Source organism: Cibotium barometz, chromosome 47, assembly GCF_041138505.1.
Source record: "Cibotium barometz isolate CiBa-2024 chromosome 47, ASM4113850v1, whole genome shotgun sequence".
In the NCBI taxonomy this organism is placed as follows: domain Eukaryota; kingdom Viridiplantae; phylum Streptophyta; class Polypodiopsida; order Cyatheales; family Cibotiaceae; genus Cibotium; species Cibotium barometz.
The window spans coordinates 47,416,930-47,439,542 of NC_141092.1; the positions used below are offsets into that span (position 1 = coordinate 47,416,930).

The 22,613-nt window shown below is 44.5% G+C and overlaps 1 protein-coding gene across 1 annotated transcript in view; it reads right to left on the bottom strand.

Annotated features, from left to right (window-relative positions):
* The window catches only part of LOC147611778 (uncharacterized), a 66,111-nt gene extending 43,882 nt beyond the window's left edge, over positions 1–22,229 (bottom strand). The window contains exon 1 of the mRNA XM_086784836.1: positions 20,778–22,229. Within this exon, the coding sequence (XP_086640962.1) occupies positions 20,778–21,573 (796 nt within the window). The 5' untranslated portion in view covers positions 21,574–22,229. The remainder of the gene's footprint in view (positions 1–20,777) is intronic.
* Between the last annotated feature and the right edge of the window lie 384 nt (positions 22,230–22,613).

Consider the following 22,613-nt stretch of genomic DNA (forward strand, 5'->3'; position numbering starts at 1 on the left):
AGTCCCACCTTGGTCAAACGACCAGCCAAGAATCTTGTGACAGATCTGCTATACACTAGTAGAAAATAGCGATAGACACCCAAAGAAAGAGACCACGTGGCCATTGACCACGGAGTGCTGGTGGCACCCCAGGTAATGGGTCTTTTTAAGGTGAGGAGTTGGATGAATGTCTCTGGTTGACCCTACAAACTAGGGCACCCTTATGAGAAGTGGCCCTCCCCCTAAAGATGTTAATTGAGCCTTGTGTCCTTGATTGGCAGCATAGTTTAGGCTTGCAGAGTTGCAATCTTCAGGAAGTGATGGGTCCATTGCAAGCTTATGCTGGTGTGCGCTATGCAACAACTTTTATATTTTTGTTATAGCAATTAAATTTTATTTCACAAATACACAAAAGCATTAGATATTTGTTGTGGGAAGGTGATTTAGATCCATCTTCTCCTGTCTCGCCTTTTTCTCCCAAATATGACCATTGAAGCCCAGTTCTCTTAGGACCCAACATCTTCACTTGTTGCAGACAATCCAACAGCAGATCCAGGGATGAGGAGGCTTTTGCTTCCAATGTTCATGTTTCAACATAAGTAGCATGGGATATCACAACACTCATGACCTCCCATACAAATGCATGCATTAGTAATGGAAAAAAATGGGCAGAGTAAACCATTCCCTATTCGAATGTGAAGCAAAGATCACCGAAAGTGAATATACCAATGGAAAGCTTAGGTTTTTCCCAAACTTAACAAACACCAAAGTGCGATTTTGACTCCATGGGCGTCTATTGGCAAAGCTTCAAATTATCAACTCCATCAGGCATAGTATAAACTATGTGCTATGACATCCCACTCACCTCATTATCATGGCACAGCAGATTTGGAGAGCCATATGCATAGAGGCTATGAATTCAGAAACTTTCTATACTCAATCAATATGCATCATCTAGAGAGAAATTATCCATACATGGGGCGATTTTGACTCCATGGGCGTCTATTCGCAAAGCTTCAAATTATCAACTCCATCAGGCATAGTATAAACTATGTGCTATGACATCCCACTCACCTCATTATCATGACACAGCAGATTTGGAGAGCCATATGCATAGAGGCTATGAATTCACAGACTTTCTATACTCAATCGATATGCATCATCTAGAGAGAAATTATCCATACATGGGGACTTATCCAAGGGTCATTCCAAGTCTACACAATCTAAGTGTACTCCCTGTTTTAGGGAATGGGATCATGGGGCATTTTTCTCCTCTACTCCTACGAAACCTTCTTGGCAACATCAAATCCCGAATTCACTATGCACACATTGTCTTTTAAGATGATCTTTGACAAGTCTTTAGCCGTGTTTCTGTATTGTTTTGTTCATACTCGATGGCCGTCTCGTTTCTTGCCCCAAAAATTACAGCCCACTCATTCCTGCATTGCACGTGAACAAGCATAGCTCATAAACGAAATTGGGTAAATCAATTTTCCCTGAAACAATGGCAATTTGTGGGGCTTGGAAATTTATCTGGTTTCATTAAATTCCAACTCAATGCTAATTATGTAATGCAAGGTAATGTTATTTATTTAATACCCAATCAAAGTTATTTACAAAGTACCATTTATATACAAGTGTAGCTCCAACATTTCTATTTTCAAGATCTTTTTACATGATTATTTTTTATGCAAGCCATTTAATACTTACCAACATACAATTTATTCATATTTACATCCCAAAAAAGAGCTAAAATAAGGCTTTTTATCGTTTTAATTTTTTTCCTAAAAATAACTTTAGACACTTAATTTTATGCCAAAATTTCTTTTTTCCTTTGGGCTCAAGGTTGCATGGCAAGATTCAATGTGGGTGACATAACCTGCATGTGCAAATGTTGCATACCAGACAAGGTTACATTCCACACATTCCATTGCAAATGCTCTCTTATTACAAATGTGTATCACACAAGGTTACATCAACACATCCCATTGCATGTGCCCTCTTATTACGAAGGGTTGCCTCGCTCACAAGGCTGTTCATAAGAGAGCTCCACGTTGCCATTGCCAACCCTTCCTTTGTTAAAAGTACAACGCATTGGAAGCTCATAAAACATAAAGAAACGTATAAGTCAACCAAGGCAGCACAGCCATCTCTATTTGAAGCCTCTCGACTTCCTTCTACATCCACTTCATTTGGTATCCCTCAACACCCTCCAATAGGTAGAGGTGTGTACCTTTGACCCCCCAGGGTTCATGAAGTTGGCACAGGAAAAAGCACCAGATTTGCTCAAAAAGCAGGGAAAAGCAAAAATTCTAACTTAGTTGACCACGAGCCTGTTAGCTGTCATCTCTTTTCTGTACCATATTACTCAATAGGGACTAAGGGCCATTGTTGTGGGTGTGCCCGCCCGTGTAGGAGTTTCTCAATTTTTTCCCTCATTGTCCAAGGGGGCGGGGGGAGGGGCGACTAATTATTTGCTGGCCGACTTGATTTGGTGTTGGCTGACTGGCTTTTATGCTGGCCGACTCGATATTATCAAGTCATGGGCCCATTTAGGGACTGTCGGCCCAGTTCCTACTGGCCGACTGGCTACCCCTACATGTATATATAGCATTTCTTTCCCCCTACACCAGTTTTGTACAACTTCAAGTGTATATAGCAAAGTTTATACAACCTTCTCCTCTCTTGCATTTCTGTACTTTCTTCTCTCAGTACCTTGTCTCATTTCCGCTACTCATTTTGACATGGTATCAGAGCCCCCGGTGGCTTGAAGCTTTGGAGACGGTGAGAGCATTCGGTACTGCTGCGTTTAGTGCTGATTGGAGTATTGTTGGGCTGTTCGGGACGTGGAGAAGAAGGTAGAAGGCGGCATCATTGTTGGACAGCCACCTTGCATCGAGGTGCAGCCTCTTCTTCATAATTTTTTCCCCACCCACCCTCCCTCCCTTCACAAGACCACGTGAACCCCCGAGATGGTAGATTTGCTCGAGATGGCAAAGAAACATGTGAAGATCCCCACCCTCCCGACGTTCCCAATGGACCGACGACGACTGGACGGAAACAACTATGGCATCTCGAAGGTAATGATGGGAGTCTGTCTTGGAGTCTTATGATTTGGCTGATTTCATTGTGGTTGGAGTTCCAAGGCTAGAGTTGGAGGATGAGGAGCTTTCACTATCCACCAAGAAAGAGCTGGAGGCTCAGGCACAATTTTGGGATCGTGTCAATGCCCGCGTGCGTTCTTTCATTTTTCTTAATTGCACACCCCAAGTGATCAACCATATCAAACACATGACGCTCGCTCGAGGGATTTGGCAGCACTTTGATTCTTTGTACAATCGGGTATCGCCCATGAAGAGGATTTCCTTGGAAATTGCAAATGTGAGTGATGAATCGTGCAAAGTCTTCGACAATGCTGGAGCACATCAACACTTCAGGCTCTTCAGCAAGAGGTACTGTGAGGGCAAAAGGACGAAAGGACCAGATGTACAAGAGATCAGAGAAAAACAACACAACATGAATGGGTGAGTGAGTGTATATATGATGGTGAGTGAAAATATGTAACAAGAGGTCCTCTGATGTGAGGTGACTCCGAGTAGAAGATTGGTGCAGAAGCAAAGACGAGGTCACAGTTAAAGCACGGTCAATGACAGGCTCGCGTCGATGTGAGGCAAAGGCACTCCAAGAGGTGGTCGGTGTCGAAGGCTCTTGTCAGCGGATGCAAAGGCACTCCGAGGTGGTAGTGGGCAACGGAAGGTGAAGTGATGCAGACTCTGGTGACAAGGGTGTTGCGGTACCTGAAGGGTGATGAAGAGCAATGAGGGCTGCCGCCCCGAGTGATATGAGATGGTGAGCAGAGAGGGCTGATGTCCCAAGGTAAAATGTAGAATAAAAACGATGATGTACTGTAGCAGAGAGTGGGCTGTTGTCCCAAGGTAAAGTCTAGATGAAAAACGATGATGTACTCTATGTAGCAGAGAGGGCTGCTATCCCCATGAACTGAAGATAAAACGCTGATGTGTACTGTGTAGCAGAGAGGGCTGTTGTCCCCATGAACTGAAGATAAACGCTGGTGTGTACTGTGTAGCAGACTACACAGAGAGGACTGCTGCCCCCATGAACTGAAGATAAAACGCTGGTGTGCTGGAGCAGAGAGCCGATGATGATGAAGTAGATGTAGTGCAGGCCCCGGCAACAGCAACACCAGTAGATGTGGTACCTGATGTGTCTATGAAGTGGTACAAGATGCTGAATGATGAGGCGACTCTATATATAGTATGTGGGCTGCTGGTCGGCCCAGTGCAAGGAGCAGTTGGCCAGCAGCAAGACACTAAAGACAAGAATAGAATCAAATAAATACAGTAAAAACTCCTTTTTAGGGCTGGATAAAATGCCATTTTCACACACCCCCTCTCAGGCCAAAAAAGGGGACCATGAGAGAAGATGAGAAAAAAAGAAGGATGCCAAGGTCCCACACTGACACACTGGCAGAAGGAATGTATCCCCCTCTAGAACAAAGTCTGATAAAGTCAAAGAGGGAGATCACGATGGCAAAGATAGTAAAGGTGAGTAGATGTACATGGGTTGATTGTCTCCCAAAGTAAGATCTTGGACGGGGCTCTCCTCTGAGTAAGAAGTCCCATTCCTTGTGGTCCAGATCAGAGTTTGGAGAATCAACTTTTGGTGAGAAAAATTGGTCCTCCTAGAGTGCGGATAGACGATCCATGTTGTGTGCTCTCGAGGGTCTTCAATCCCTTTGCTCACGATAGCTCTAATACCATGTGAAGGCAAGTCCAAAGAACCAGATGAACGAAAGATCAGAGCAAAACAACACAGCATGAAATGGATGAGCGAGTGTATGTATGATGGTGAGTGAAAATATGTACAAGAGGTCCTCTGATGTGAGGTGACTCTGAGTAGTAGAAAACTAGTACAGAATCAAAGACAAGGTCAGAGCTGAAGCACGGTCGATGTCGAAGGCTCGCGTCGATATGAGGCAAAGGCACTGCAAGAGGTGGTCGGTGTTGAAGGCTCTCGTCAATGGATGCAGAGGCACTCCGAGGTGGTAGTGGGCAGCAGAAGGTGAAGTGATGCAGACTGGTGTGACAAGGGTGTTGCGGTACTTGAAGGGTGATGAAGAGCAGAGAGGGCTGCCGTCCCGAGTGATGTGAGATGGTGAGCAAAGGGCTGCTGTCCCAAGGTAAACTCTAGAAGAAAAATGATGATACACTGTAGCAAAGAGTGGGCTGCTGTCCCAAGGTAAACTGTAGAAGAAAAACGATGATGTACTCTATGTAGCAAAGAGGGTTGTTGTCCCCATGAACTGAAGATAAAATGCTGGTGTGCTGGAGCAGAGAGCCGATGATGATGAAGCAGATGTAGTGCAGGCTCCGGCAACAGCAAAACCAACAGATGTGGTACCTAGCCATCACCTTGCTGTCTCATCTATCCCCTTAGTACTCAGCTTTCTATTCTTCTTTGATCACCAGTGGGAGGCTCAGCACCATTACATGGGAGGAGCTTGTGCCGATGGTTTTGGACCAAGAAGAGCGGTTTTTGAGCACTCCATAGGGTGGAGGTTTTGACGCTTTGACTGGCCAGCGGTCAAAAGGCCACAACAACAACAACAAGGGCAAAGGGAAGTCTTCACCGGCAAAGTCTTCTTAGAAGAAGCCAGACTGACCGAACCTGTAACCATCGTGGCCAAAAGAGTCATTATTGGAGGAAATGTCCTCAACGGAGCATCGAGAAAGGTGTTGATTCCTCAACTGCAACCGGAAAGATTCTAGCTTTTGTGCACTTGGAGATTATGGACACCGGAGCTTCATCTTCTTCGAGTAGGGAGGCGCTTGGTCTCACCGTTGGGGATACTCGGGAGTGGATTCTAGACAGTGGTGCTTCCAGGCACATGACTCCTTCCCGAGAGTTGCTACACGATCTTCGAAGGCAAAAACAAGTCACATCTTTATTGGTGACCAGTCCACTATCCCGATGCATAGTGAGCGCAGGCTAGAGATTGTTCCCGATGGCAGAGGGGGGAAGCATTCCTCCCACGTTCTTTATGTCCCATCTCTTGGCTTTCATCTTTTGTCAGTGCACGAGGTTTGCAAGACTGGCATGCGGGTGGAGTTTCGTAAGCATTTTGCTAGGCCAGGTTGTTTGGAAAGGTGTAACTATTTGGTCCTCCAAGCTCTATTTCACATGATAGAACTCATGCCTGGCATAGTCACATGAAAACGCATTTCTGGAGTGAGAAATCCCGAGACGTTTCAGAAACTCCTAATTTTTTTGGTTTCTCAAAAAAAAATGTTAAAAGTTCCTATTGTTTGGAACTTTAGCAATGCAAAATTATATTATATATATATATATAAAAACGAAACCTTGGTGTTCTTAGCCGAAGGCCGAAACGAAACCCCAAAAACCCCTAAACGTCAAAAACCCCGAAACGTTTCTGGTGACTATGATGCCCGGACACATGGATAGGATGATGGACTCAGGGTTCCTAATGATGGCATCGAAAAAAGCACCCGTCTTGGTCAAAAAGCAAGAAAAAGCAAAAGTCAAACTTCGTTGACCAAAAAGATGAGGACACCGTTGGAAAGAGGACATCGAACTAGATCAAAAAGCTAAAAGCCACTTTTTCAAAAAGTAGCTCCAAGGCCTTGAAGATTGTAAAAGCACAAATCCAGAACTTTGACTATTATTAATATTTAATCAAACAAAAGCAAAAGCAAGAAAATTAATCATCAGCAAGAGGCAAAGCAAAAAGCAAGGCAAGGCAAAAGCATGGAACCCCCCCCCCCCAAAGTATATAAGAAGCTTGTATCCTCACGGTGGAAAATAGAAAGATTTATTGGAAATTTTGGAGGAGACTCATGCGCCTCTGCCCTATAACCTCTACTGTGTTGCGCCGCCACCTATATTGCAGCAGCGCTACCCTGTGTAACACGCTATCAGTTGGCGCCGCCTTGAAGAACTTGCGCTGCCTCTGTCTATATTACTGACCTGCACCACCTCACCCATCTCTGCCCTGTGCACAGCCTGCAGCGCTCTGCCCAGCAATACACAGCCTAGGCCATGGCCTAAATATATATTTTCATGTATATTCTAAACTTATCATTTTTGCATTTTTTGTATGAAACTTTTTTTTGACATTCCTTTTTTGCTTGGTAGTGACAATCCTTTTGCACAAGCAAATTGATGAGTTGGCAAACTTGAGTAATAAAAGCAAACTTGTTTGAACAAATATGAGAGAATCTAAATAACTGGGAAGAGACAACGCCATATTTAGTTATTTAGAAATGTTAGAAGTGAAGTGAGGCATTCTTATGATATTTAAGTTGGAATCCTCGGGTTGTAAACGTTTATCATATATATCTACACCTAAACCAACAGAAGATTGAGAAATCTTAAGGTCCAGAAAAGAACAATGGTCATTATTTGCAATGCAGTCTTGGAGGGAGGGAGAGCTACTTTCATACGTTTGAGTAGAAGAGTTAACTTCTTTCAAAAGACATTCTAAATAGAACTTTTTGCATGTAAACACAAAATTATTAGAACATTTGTCTACATAATTACGAAATCTCGACAACGCTTGTCAATTCATTGATTTGGTTACTAAACACCAAATTGGACTTGAGTTTTCTGGTGGGGCTGTTGAGCTCATACATGCAGACACCTTTGAAGACTCATTGGGACGCACGATTGTGGATCTTGCGGTATCTGCACGGTACTAAGGATCTTGGACTCTTTTATAACACTGGAGGGGGGGCGAAGGACCAAGCCAATCTCCCACGTTGGAGTGACTCTGATTAGGGAGGAGATCTACTTCAAGATACGGCTTCACCCTTGGCTCCTCAGGAGCGGTTTCTTGGAGCAACAAGAGGCAGCCAACTATTACCAACAAGAGGCAGCCAACTATTACCTTGTCTTCTACTGAGGTAGAGTGTCGGTGTCAGGTTGCTTGTGGTGCTCCTTGCGAGGTGGTGTGGTTGCGGAGGTTACTTGGCGAGATTGGGTTTCCACAGAAGGAACCCGCGGTCATCCGGTGCAACAACCAGAGCTGTATAGCTATTGCTCGGAACCCGGTCTTCCATGCCCGGAACAAGCACATAGAGATACAATATCACTTTGTTTGTGAGAAGATTTTGGTTGGTGACATCTTGCTTATCTTTTGTTCGACGGAGGACAATGTGGCGGACCTCTTCACGAAGCCTCTACCTTAGCATATACTCCGTCAACACTCCAGCTCACTAGGACTGGTTCCACATCCAGGAACTGAGAGGGGGTGTTAGCAGTCACCTCCTGTCTGTACCATATTACTCAGTAGGAAGTGAGGGCCATTGTTATGGGTGTGCCCACCCATGTAGGAGTTTCTCCATTTTTTTCCTCATTGTCCATATTTTCCTAGTTTTGCTAGTCGTGAGGGGGCTGTATGAGTTGGCCGCTTGACCTGTGTTGGCCGACTAACTTTTATGTTGGCCGCTTGATTATGAGTTGGCCGCCTGATTATTTGCTGGCCGACTGGATATTATCTAGTCGTGGGCCCATTCAGGGGCTGTCGGCCCAGTTCCTACTAGCCGACTGGCTTCCCCTACATGTATATATAGCATTTCTTCCCCCCACACCGGTTTTGTACCGGATTCAAGTGTATATAGCAGAGTTTATACAACCTTCTCCTCTCTTGCATTTATGTACTTTTTGCTCTTAGTACTTTGTCTCATTTCCACTGCTCATTTTGACAGAGCCAAGGGCACCATTGGAAAGAGGAGACTGTGCCGGATCAAAAAGCTAAAAGTCGCTTTTTCAAAAAGCAACTCCAAGGCAAAAAAGGAAGACCCTGAAGCTAGAAAGGCAATAAATCAAGAACTTTGGCAAAAGATGTGTAATATTTTATTATTATTAAAATATAAAAGCAAAAAGACAAAAGCAAAGCAATATAGCTTTTCTGGCAAAAAGCAAGGCTCTCCCCAAGTATAAAAAGGTACTTCGAGCTGCTCTTTTCGCAGACAGTGTGTGGAGATCATCATCAACATCACCGTCTTCATCTTCAGCTTCATCATCCTCCCCATCAGCCACTTGCCGCCAACTGTGCCACCTACGCCACCATTGTGCTGCCACCGTCACCCAGAGCTGCCGCCGCCCTATGCAGCGCCTCTGCCACCTCTAGGTGCCAGCATCTTTCTCCAAATCCTCAGCAGGGGGATTCGCAGTCGAGCCCTCGTATCTGCCACCTTGGAGTTTGATTTTTCGAGAAGCTTCTTGAGGATTTTCCTACAGATTGGGTATTGAGTTCCCTTAGACATCTTTGAGAATTGGGATTTGATTCAGACTTTGAACATTAGTACTACCCTGGGGAGACTCTTGTGGATCATCCTTGTGGTGTGCTCGGCATCAAAGATCTTGTGCCTCGACACGAACTTCGACCCAGATTTCTACATCAACATATTTGTTTAATATTGACATATTGTATTCATTGATTGTATTGGTCGTGGCTTGGAAAAGCCCATGGATTGTTCCTGAATAAATTCTTGAAAGCGGACGGGGCATGTTCCCCACTCAGTGTGGTGTACTGTGCAAGATCCGTACACCCTTCTCTCTCTTTCGCCTCTCTCTCTATCTATATCTCTTGGACACGTGGTTGAATCTCTCACGAAGCCAAGAAAGAACAGGCCCATAGAAGAGCTCAGATGTTTGAAGACTTCATCAAGGACCAAGCCGTCGAAGCCAAAGGAGTAGAAGTTGCCAAAGCTCATCTCTAGGCCAAAGAAGTCACTATTGCACAAGGAGCTACCTATTCCGCTTCTCATGGAGGAAATAGGGAGGCTATCCCTAGGCCCACTCTCTCGGATGTAGCTTCATCGGACCAACAAAAGAAAAAGAAGGTAAAGGAGCCTTCTACAACCGGCAAAGTGGACTTCAAGCCGGGAGAGAAGAGCGTCAAGTACGATGTCTTTTATGGAAAGCGGGACACCCAAAAAGCCTTATCCTTCATCAAACAGTTTGATGCCGCTTTTGGAGGCGAGGACTTCTCTAAAAAGTCCAAGCTTCGTATGGTTCGAATGCATTTGAAGGATGCCACCTTGAATTAGTGGCTAATGGTGGTGCAAGATGGGACCGAGCCAAAGTTGTGGACCGATTTCAAGACCATGGTCAACAAGAAGTTCCTTCCAAGTTCCCGCAAAGTTTGAAGCAGATGTGCAAAAAGAATGGGATGAGGTAAAGCAAAAAGTCGGTGAGAATGTGGCAACTTCCCTTAATAGCTTTTCAGTCGTCTCATTAAAATTTCCTCCCATTACATCACTAATGGAAATGCGTAAGTTTGTCAATGGATTGCAACCTAAGCTTATGCAAGCAGTTTACATGGCGGGACCGAAAACCTTCAAAGGAGCACAAGACAAAAGCTCTACAAGCTGAAGCCCTACACATGCCTCGGATGGTGGGCAAATCAAAGAACAATAATCCAGATCCATCCCAAAAGAAGAGGTTTAAAGCAGGATCTCAATCAAGGAACGAACCACGGGAGAAGAAGGACGAGTGGGAATAAACCTCCAGTTTACTGAAAGAAGCTATCCCGCAAGCAACTTGAAGAGTATATCAAGGAAGGTAAATGTTTCCTATGCGAAAAGAAGAAACATATGGCTGTAAAATGTCCTGAGAAGCCAAGCCAAGAAGCCAAGCCGCCGCAAACCGATGCATTGCCAAAGGAACTTCAACATCAGGATGATACACCGCCAGAGAGAAGGCAACTTTTCAAGTCCTGGGACAAAGTGGCAAACCAACCTGTGCTTATCCATTTTGACACTAGTGCTACCCACCACTATATCCATCCCCCAGTGGTTGAAGCTATGAACCTCCCTCTGGATAGGTTCAGAGCCCCTATTTCTGCAGGTGTCGCCTTCGAGAGAATGTCAGCAGAAGTGACCCCTATTTTGGGGAAGCTTCGTTTACAGATTGGAGACTATGTGGACCATGAGAACTTTGTTGTAGATAAAGTCACACATTGTGATGTAATTTTGGGTATGCCCTAGCATAAGAAGATAGATCCGGCCATTGATTGGGCTGGAAACAAGATTAGGTTTCCTTTTAAGGGAGCAATGTCAGAATACGCAGCGGAGATGATGACCATATCTGGGAAACACAAGAGCAAAAATGCATGCAGAAAAAAATACAGCACAAGAGAGAGGGAGATAGAGGCGTGTAACTCTGCTCTATATACACAAGAAGATCCCAGAGTATGATACAAAACTGGCAAGGGGGCTGGGGGCCTATTTATATGGCCCCATAGACCAGTCGGCCTGTGCTACAGGCAGCCGACTGGTGCTGAATCTCCACGACCAGCAAAACAACCAGTCAGCCAGGTGTCGGCAGTCGGCCATCTCAGTAATGGAGTCATGGACCAGTGCCATCAATCGGCCAGCTACTAGGTCCTCTTGCCACCTCAGGGCTGCCTCCCAAGCCACAGAAAAAATGGGAAAAAATAGGGGAAAAATGCGGAGAGTGGGGAAAAATGATAAAACACCTCATAAGGGCGGTCACACCCACAACAAAGGCCCTGGTGTATAAAACTAGACAGGAGATGACTTCTAACACCCCCTCTCAGCTCCTGGCTGTGAAACCAACCACAGGGAGCTGGGGTGCCGCCTGAGCAAATCCTGAGAGAGTGACTTCGTGAAGAGGTCCACCGTATTGTCCTCCGTCGAACAGAACTCTAGCAAGATGTCATCAGCAACGATCTGTTCACGAACAAAGTGCCTCTGGATGACCATGGGTTCCTCCAGTGGAAGCCCAAACCTGCAATGCAACCTCTGCATCCTCACCACCTCACAAGCAGCATCACAAGCAGCCTGGTACTCTGCCTCTGTGCTCGACAAGGCAAAAGATGACTGTCTCTTACTGCTCCATAAAACTGCTCCTAGGCCTGAAGTAGATCTCCTCGTGTCCAGATCTCCTCCCCAAACTGAGTCACTCCAACCGTGGAGTCGGACTCCATCCAACAATCCCCCTCCTGTGTACAAGAGTCCATGATTCTTCGCATGCCGCAGAAACACCACAGGAAACGCAATCCTACCTCCCAAAGAGTCATCCGCAACCATGAGCTCAACTACCACATCAGGAAGCTCCCATCCAATCTGGTGTCCATCAACCAGATCAATGAACCATTCTGCTTCTGAGTCAAAGAGGCATCACACTGCTCACAAGGATCAACACCTGTTACGGTGCAAAGTCCTCCAATCTCCTCCCTGCCTGAAGAAAATGAAACATCGGTGTCCATCACCTCCAGGTGCACAAAAGCCGGAGTCTTCATGATTACTGCTGAGGAATCTTCACCCTTCTCGATCTTCCGCTTGGGACACTGCCTCCAATAGTGGCCTTTCTCGCCACAATCATTACAGGTCCTCTCTGCCTTTAGTTTCTCGCGGTCAGTAACGGTCTTCTTCTCAGAAGACTTCTCCGACGAAGCCTTCCCTTTGCCCGTGTTACGGCCTTTCGTCCGTTGGCCAGTTAAGGCCTCCGAACCTCCACCCTGAGGAGGGTTCGTGAATCGTTCCTCCTGGTCCAGGACCATGGGCACAAGCTCCTCCCACGTGATGGTGCTGAGCCTGCCACTGGTAATCAAAGACGAGTAAAATGCTGAGTACGAAGAGGACAAATGTGACAGCAACGTGATGGCCATGTCCTCTAACGATATCTCCTTCCCAGCTTGAAGAACTTCCTGCTGAAGAGCCTGCAGCTTGTTAATATGCTCCCGCATCGTCGATGACTTTGCAGGGTTCATAACCCGCATATGTACTTCCAAGGAAATCCTCTTCATGGGCGATACCCTGTTGTAACGAGAGGCCAAATGCTGCCATATACCTCTGGCCAGCGTCATATGCTTTGCATGATTGATCACCTGCGGTGTGCAGTTCAGAAAGATAAACGGACAGACCCTGGCGTTGACACGATCCCACATCTGTGTCAGAGCCTCCCGGTCCTTTCGGGTTGACGGTAACTCCCCTTCCTCTACTTCCAGCCGTGGAATACCAACAACGACAAAATCTGCGAGGTCGTAAGACTCCAGAACAGATTCCATCATAACCTTCCATATGCCGTAGTTGCTCCCGTCCAACTGACGGTCCACCGAGAACGTGGGGAGTGTCGAGATCTTCACACGCCTCTCGGCCATTTCAAGAAGATCTACCATTGCGGGGATGTACTCTGAAAAGGGTGGGTGGGTGGGAACAAAGAAGAACTAATACCTGCAAGTGGCTGTCCAGCAAATCAGCCCGCCGTCCTATTGCTTCTCCTCTTCCCGAACAGTCCCGTACAGTCCACCAATCAGCCACACAACAGTCCCCCTCTTGCTCACACAAATCCCAAGAACTATCTAGAGCCTAGGCTCTGATACCATGTCAAAATACGCAGCGGAGATGATGACCAGATCTGGGAAACACGAGCAAAAACGCATGCAGAAAAAAATACAGCACAAGAGAGAGGGAGATATGTAACTTTTGATGTAGAAGTTCAGGGGAATTCTATTCCACTCATCAACCATGTGCATCACTCCCAACTCTTAATCATGAAAGGAAAGATTTCTTAAAGAAATATGAAGATTGTTTTGCAGATAGTCTTCCACGAGAGCTACCTCCAAAGAGATCAGAAGATCATCAAATTGACATCATACCAGGAAGCTCACCTCCTAACACACCTCCATATCGTGTGAATCAAGCACAATAGAAGGAGATTATAAAGCAAGTGAACGAGCTATTGGAAAAGGGTTTGATTAGACCTAGTTCATCACCGTTTTGCCCTCCAGTCTTATTGGTTTAGAAAAAGGATGGTTCTTGGCGTATGTGTATTGATTGCAAGGCTCTCAACAAGATCATTGTGAAGAACACGTTTCCTATTCCTAGGATTGACGACATCCTAGATAGACTGGATGGAGCCACCATCTTTAGCAAGATTGATTTGAAGAGTGGTTACCATCAGATCAGGATTGTTCCAAAGGACTCTTACAAGACCACATTCAAGACTACTTTTCGACTCTGAGAGTATTTGGTGATGCCTTTTGGTCTTACCAATGCCGCGCCTACCTTCAACCGAATGATGAAAAGAATATGTCGACCAAATAGAAAGTTTGCAGCTACTTTCTTTGATGACATTATTGTGCATTAAAAGAATGAGGAAGAGCATCGAAAGCACTTGGATATTGTATTTCAGGAACTGCGGAAGAATAATTCGACCACATAGAAAGTTTGCAACTACTTTCTTCGATGACATTATTGTGCATTCAAAGAATTGAGGAAGAGCATCAAAAGCATTTGGTTATTGTATTTCAGGAACTACGGAAGCACAAGTTATATGTTAACGACACGAAAAGTGAGTTCTTTTTGTCAGAAATTCACTACTTGGGCCACCTAGTGTCCAAGGAAGGGGTCAGGATGGATCCAGACAAGGTCAAGGCTATTATGGAATGGCCAGAGTTGACTAGCGTGCATGCAGTTCGAAGTTTCCTTGGCTTATGCTCGTACTATAGAAACTTCATCAAGTGGTTTGCCGTGGTAGCTAGTCCACTACATGATTTGACAAAGAAAGTCGTGGGATTTGGGTGGGCCAACGCTGAAAAAGAATCCTTTGAAACATTAAAATTCTATGCTAGCAAAGGACCAATGTTGATTATTCCAGACTTATCAAAGCCTTTTATGGTAGAATGTGATAACTCAAGAGATTGCATTGGAGCAGTCTTGAATCAAGAGAACCATGCTGTGGCCTACGAGAGTCGAAGACTTCAAGGAGACAAAAAGACCACACCTACATATGAGAAAGAATTGGTGGCTATCATTCATGCCTTAAATATTTGGAAGCGCTATCTTATGGGTGTCAAGTTTATTATCAAGACGGATCATCAAAGTCTTAGGTATTTCATGTCCGAAAAGCAAATAAGATGGGCTAGTTATTTGGCCCAATTTCATTTTCAAATTATACATACCCATGGTAAAGATAACAAAGTAGCAGATACTTTATCCCGGAGACCCATGACTCATGCAGTTTCTATGGGATATCATATGGACTTCGCTATGATGAAAGATCTTAGATGAGGATTTCAAAGATACTTGGAATAGATTGCAGAATGGAGACTTTGGTGACCTCTTATGTTATCAAGGAAGGGTTCCTTATGATGCAAACCCAATTATGTGTAACTAAAGACTTGAGGCCAAAAGTAATGGAGGAATGCCATGCTCCACCTTATATGGAGCACAGAGGTATCTTGACAACAACTCAAGCTTCCGAGAGTTAGTTCTATTGGCCTAGCATGAGAAAGGACATTGAGCAATATGTTCGAGAGAATGTTTGATTTGTCAAAAGGTCAAGTTTGATCACCAAAAATCCGCAGGATTGTTGCAACCTTTGCCAATCCCCAACATTTCATGGGAAAGTATTGCTATGGATTTTACATTTGGATTGCCGAAGTCGGGATTTGGGAATGCGGAATATGGACTATTATTGATAGATTCATTAAGCAAGCCCACTAGTAAAGAAGACCATCCACACAAAGCATATGGCAAGATTGTTTATTCAGCAAATTTTCAAGCACCATGGATTATCCAAATCCATGGTGGGGGATAGAGATCCTCGGACTACTAGTTTCTTTTGGAGAGCTCTTTTTGACAATATGGGAAGAAAGCTGAATTTCTCTTCGACCTATCATCCTCAAACAGATGGACAAAGTGAGATTGCCAACTGAGCTCACTATTTTGGATATGCTAGTGTTATGCTCTCGAATCAAAGGATCAATGGGAGAAGTATTTGCCTTTGGTTAAGTTTGCTTACGACAACACCGTTCATTCCTCGACAGGCAAAGCTCCCTTTGAGATTATCTATGGCAAACCATTGTTGTTGCCCATTCTAAAGACCAAGGAAGAGATCTTCCATGCGGAGGAGTTTGTTCAAGATTTGGATATAGCTTTTGCATAGGTTCGAAGGGCTATTAAGACATCTCAAGCCAAGCAAAAGAAAGCTGTAAATAAGCATAGAAGGTCAGTCGCTTTTGAACAAGGAAATTGGGTCTTATTGAGATTCGAAAAAGCTAGACTCAAAAAGTCTAAAGCTAAGAAGCACAAGGACCCAAGCTTGCCCCCAGATATTATGGACCTTTTCAGGTTATAGAGAAGATAAACGATGTATGCTATCGATTGGACCTTCCAGATCATTGGAGGATACATAATGCCTTCCATGTCAGCCTATTGAAACAGGACTACCCCCAAAGGAGCCTGTATTAGAGGATCCACAAGAAGTGAAAGAACAAGAAAAAATTTTGCAAACGGAAGAGATTGTATTCCATTCCGTGAGAAAAAGAGGAAAGACAATGGTTAGAAAGTTCCTCTTGAAGTTTAAGAATTACTCGCCTTTGGATGCGAAATGGATGCCAGCAAAGTACTTCAAGGACTATCCAGAGATACTTCGAGCTTATGAGGAAGCGGTTGGTCTAAATGTATTTGAAGTGCAGGCATAGACGTCTTGTGAACAAGACAAATTTAAGAGGGAGGGATTGTACCTCTAGTCCTCTTCTTTGTATATGTAATGGTTAACTGCACATGCTCTAGTTTTGGGTGGCAACGATGCCCGATAGCCCAAGGAGCAAGATTTGTATATGGGAGGCAAAGATTCCAAATGACCCACCAAACGGCAACAATGCCAGATATCCTAGACTTCACAGTTGAGCGGTCATTGCGACCAGATGGCCCAGATGACTATATTGGATTTCACAATCGGGCGGTCATTGCGACCCGATGACCTAGATGACTGTATTAGATTTCACAGTCGAGCGGTCATTGCGACCAAATGGCTTAGATGACTATATTGGATTTCACAGTCGGGCGGTCTTGAGCGGTTTCCCCCGGGAGCCAGATAGCTCAACATGGTTTTCGATGAAACCAAACAGGACAATCCATGAACAAGAGGATCATTACTTATGCATTACATACCGATGTATGTTTGAATTTCTTTGACTTTGTGTAATGTTTTTGATGTGTGGACAATGCTTGGATTTTATGGCATGTGATAGTCCACCAGGCTCTAGACTACCTGGCTAGTACCTAGAGTACCCAGTAGACGCAAATGATGTATACTTATTTGTTGACTGGCTTGTGTCTAGTTTTTTGCGGAAGGTTAGTATACATTTATTATATCTAACACATGTAGCAAGCCTTGTAGATGTACCATCAAGAACAAGGACATCCGTCAAAGATAAGGCATAGAGATGTTGCCAGATGAGCAGAAGACACCACATATATGAGGGAAGACCAGATGCACAAAATCACCAGATGGGGCTAGTACTTGGAACATATGGAACATTTCTATTCCACAATTGAGGACAGCTAGAATGTAGCTATTTGGCCCTCCTAGCTCTTATTCACATGATGGAACTCATGCCCGAACACATGACAAATTGATGAAAGCATGTAAAGCAAAAAGTCAAACTTAGTTGACCGCAAGCCAAGGACACCATTGGAAAGAGGAGACTGAGCCGATCGAAAAGCTAAAAGCCGTTTTTTCAAAAAGCAACTCCAAGGCTAAAAAGCAAGGCCTTGAAGCTAGAAAGGCAATAAATCAAGAACTTTGGCAAAGGACGTGTAATATTTTATTATTATTAAAATATAAAATCAAAAAGACAAGAGTAAAGCACTATAGCTTTTCTGACAAAAAGTAAGACTCTCCCCAAGTATAAAAAGGTACTTTGTGCTCCTCTTTTGGCATGAAGTGTGTGGAGATCATCATCAACATCACCGTCTTCATCTTTAGCTTCATCATCCTCCCCATCAGCCGCCTACCACCCGGCTGCGCCACCTAGGCCACCTTCGTGCTACCACCACCACCCAGAGTTGTCGCTGACTGCACCACCTGTGCTACAGCAGTCGCCACCCTATACTACAACAGTTGTCTCCCAGTATGGCTGCCGCCTCTAACTGCCAGCATCTTTCTCCAAATCCTCAGCAACGGGATTGGCAGTCAGGCCCTCATATCTGCCACCTTGGAGTTTGATTTTTCGAGAAGCTTCTTGAGGATGTAGAGGCGTACCCTCCAATAGGTAGAGGTATCCCTCAACACCCTCCAATAGGTAAGAGGTACCTTTGACCCCCCCTTAGGAAATTCTTCTTAGGTGCGAGCATAGTCACAAGAAACGTTTCGAGGTTTTTTTGGTTTCGAGGTTTTTCGGGTTTTGTTTTGAAAGGTTTCATCATCCCTCGGCTAAGAAACCGCGAGGTTTCAAAAAATCAATGATTTCATAAAGTATAAATACTTAAAGAACTTATAGTAGCCATCTAAAAAAACAGTGTAATGATGAAAAAATGATGTCTTCTCACACATCTCGGGGAACTATCTTTATTTTGGTGAGGCATTATGCCAATTTTGCTTGATTAGATGTCACAAGTGGTTCAATCAAGGACTCTACAATAGAAATTGAGAAAGATTTAAGACATTGAAGGATGGTGTATGAAGAAAAAGGGGAAAGAAGAGAGTTGAAGAAGAGAAAAGGAGAAGAAGAGGAAGGGAGAAGAAGAGAAGAGAAGAAGAGAAAGAAAGAAGAGAGAAGAAGAGAATGACAGAAGGAGGAGTAGAGGTGAAAGATGTGGCAGAAGATGGAAAAGGGAAGGAGGGACGCATGAGAAGAAAAGAGAAGGAAGGTGATGACGAGGATATGGAAGAAAAACAAAAATAAAAAAATGCCAGAAAAATCAAGAGGGGAAAAAAACGAAACCTGAAATTGAGAGAGAGAGAGAGAGAGAGAGAGAGAGAGAGAGAGCTGGCCGTATTTTCAGTATATTCATAGATATATAAAAGGTTACAATATCTTTGACCTTAGGCCTTCCCAAAAGGGGTAAAGAAACCCTACTCTATGCCCTACTCCATCAAGGAGTGAGACAATTCTACAATGAATAGGGTAATGCCTTTTATAGGCTCATTGGCTGCCAGTCCAACCGGCCGACTGCTGCTGGCTAGCTTCAGTGGACCTAAAATTCATATAAATGCTGCCGACTTCATTTGTGGACTGCTGTCCACCTGGCCAACTGATATCTTGTCCAACTAGGCTTCTTCTGGTCCTGTCTGAGCCTGGCAAATGCCCTTAGCCTAGTGTTTATCTGCTGCAAATCAGGGCTTGAGCCTGGGGCTTTGCATGTCCATGTGCATATCCATTGCCCGTGTCTTGATATTTTGGTGGTGTGGTGACCACGCAACATTGTATCAGCATCAGGCTCAGCTATGCTAAGTGTTGTTGGTGTGCCAGAAGAAGTGCACAAGCCTCAACATCCGTATCTTCTTGCTTTAGCTCACTCATGATGTCTGTAAGTTGATGTGAGATCTTGACCTTTTGGAACCTCTTCAGAAATGTGTCCCTGAGTTCCTCCGTATGTGCCGAAGTGGTCATCATCGAACTGTGTGAACCACTCCATCGGCACACGTCACCAAAGGTGGCTGCGAACTGGTCTCTCTTTAGTTCTTCTAGCCTTGGACCACAGACTCTAGAATTTCCATGCTTGCTCAAACTTTTCGACACAGATGTCTGAATCCTTCTATTCTTACCCTTGTATGTTGGGAATTGTTTGGTTAATGTTGTTCGTTATTCTGACTCCTTGTTCAGGTCAATGTTCAACCATCAGAAGGTCAAACCAGCAAGCTCTAAGCAGCCATTACTATCACTCTACATAACAAAACACAATGTGTGGCATAACATAGTTCACCCTTACACAATAAAGATCCTGTACAAAAGAACGTGACAGAAGTTGGAAATTGCTTCAAGAAAGAGAGGAAACCTGAATAACTCGATGCATGAATGAAGGGATTAAGCGCCTCCGGTGATCAACTCCAAAATCAACAATATTCCTCATAATATGCCCATGGTATTGACACTACAGGAATTTATTCTTTTCCTACCCGTCAGCAGGAGAGTGCTTTGACATTGAAAATAAGGTAATCAACTTTCTATACTGCAGCATAGTGTATCTTAATGAAGCTTTGTGCTTATGTGGTTGCAATTCAGTCCACACATGTAAGATTTACCCCTGTAGTAGTTCTTAAACTGACAAGCTTGAGCATACATTGCTACATGTAAAATTCCCTTCTGTTTTTAGTTCAAACCCAGATGGCATCCTAGCCTTTTGCTAAAACAATTCTCATCCATCGTGAGTTTTTCATCTGTTCTTGAGTTTGCAACATGGCCACTCACACTTTTGTTAAGTCTAAAATATCCTGAAAAAGCAAGGGTGGATGGAATAGGAGGAAGAGAGAGAGAGAGAGAGAGAGAGAGAGAGAGAGAGAGATGTAGTTAGCTCCATTGTGGCCAGACTTCGATGTTCCGAGATCAGTTGATCTTGTGAGCCAAAGAAATTGCATGGAGCATTCATTGCTACATGTAAAATTCCCTTCTGTTTTTGTTCAAACCTAGATGGCATCCTAGCCTCAACAATTCTCATCCATAGTGAGTTTTGCATCTATTCTTGAGTTCGCAACGTGACCACTCAGACTATTGTTAAGTCTTAAATATCCTGAAAAAGCAAGGGTGGATGAAATAGGAGGAAGAAGACGAGAGAGACAGACACACACACACACACACACACATGCAACTAGCTCCATTGTGGTAAGTCTTGGATGTTAAGAGACCAGTTGATCTTGTGAACCAAAGAAATTACAGTATAACTATGAAGAGCGAGCAGTAGGCTTCAAACAAAGGGCAAGCATAACCATACCATATCTGTTAGTATTATACACCAAAAAGGCAGCCCAATATATGAGGGATAGAAATTTTGGAGAGATACCCGGAGACTTTGACGATGCGGTAAGGCCTTCCTTCTCAGCATCTGTATGAGCTTTTTGTCCTTCCAGAGATTCTGATATCGTTCGATGTCCCAAATCTGAGGAGCCCTGATCTGTGGGATCAAGGCCAGACCTTGGAAGGTTTTGGGAGGCCCCAGGGTCATCAATTCTAGGAACAGGAGTCTGCATTCCTTTGCTGCTTGAAACCTCTAGAGATATAGAAGAATCACCAGGGGAGAGATCTCTGTCTATTGCAGCAGACATATCAGGAACAGAAACATCAGGCTGTGGAAATAAGCTAGGAGCTTCACCCTTCAAGCCTGTAAGGATGTTGGGAGCTCGGGGATCCTTGATATGAAATGCCTGCTGCATAAGAGATTGGTTTGCACTCCGGGCCTGTTGTTTTCGCCAAGTTGCTTGCTGCAGGGCATAAATAACCTCAGCCACTGAGAAAAACTGCTGCATGTGAAGGACTAAGGTCCAGTTGTACCGGCGTTGTTGGATGCAGGTGAAGACAAGATCATATTCTGAAGGCTCTCCTACCATGCGGAGATGGTGGCACATGGCGTCAATGATGGCATTTGCAGCTGCAAACTCACCTCGGAGCCAGGAGATGAAAGCATCCCTCTCATCTGGCACAATGTGCCTGGAAAGGAGTTCAGGCGGCGGCAATGCTGTGGTAGCAGGTCCCCTGCTGTCCAACAGGCCTGCATTGCTATGTCCAAGAGGATCCTTGCCAAAATGTGCCAGAAAGGCGGCTGGCAGCGGCTGGTGGGGCAAGCCTCCTGAAGCCATCATCCCCTCTTGCAAAAGCCTTGTGCGCTCTGACAAGCATAAAGCTGAAATGTCCGCTTGCTTAAACCCTAAAATTGCCCCATGCCTAATCAGACAAACTCACCTGGGAGGGAAGAAACTTGTTTGATCTGTTGAAAGATGGTTAAGATCTGAATCAAAGGACGAAGGGCTACAGATCTAGAATCCTGAGAAATGCTTGAAGCTGCTCTGTGCAATGCCGGACAACAGTTGTCAAGAAATCTTGCTTTCTGTGACAAAACAGTCTAGATCTGGGTCGCTAGAGCTCGCCAGCAAGCTACGATCAGCGACTACTGATCTGCTGCTATCCAGGCAGGATGGGAGGAGAGGCAGGCTCGTGCAAAAGACCATGGCTTCGCGTTCTTCTGCTAACAGGGAAAGTGGATCACAGAAAGGAGATCTGCGGAGGGGGAAGAGGGGGAAAAAAAAAAAGAGGGGGAGTGTAGACGTGCAAAGGAGAACGTGGAAAGGGGGGAGCTCTGCGCTGTAGCTAAAGGCCACCCACCACCAGGCAAGCGAGGCAACCCATCAACGGCTATTGCCTGTGTATAAAGACTACCCGATCAAAGTCAACACATCCATCATCATCAAACCACCATCAGAGTCAAAATATGCACATGCCATTGCCCCCCCTTGTTGAGGAGACTAGCCTTTGATTATTGGACCTTAGTACCTTGCATCACATGAGTCCAAGAGAAAAACCATAAGTTTTTCTTCACTCTCTCAATAAGAACATTTAACATTTAGAGGATACCTTTTTCCTTCTCTCATCTTTTTTACAAGGATTTTTTCTAAATTTTAATTTCTTCTATAGGCTACAGCGAACTTAGCTTTTCTCGAACCTTGGGCTACTTACATTGGATTTTTCTATTATTTTACATCAGCTATAAGCTAAAGAGCACCTAGCTTTTCCATAATCTTGGGCTAGGACATCTCTACACAACTTACCTACCTCATAGTCATGACTCCTTCCCATGTGAACTTGAGTCTTGGGCTTTTGGCTAGTACATCAACTCGCCACGTCA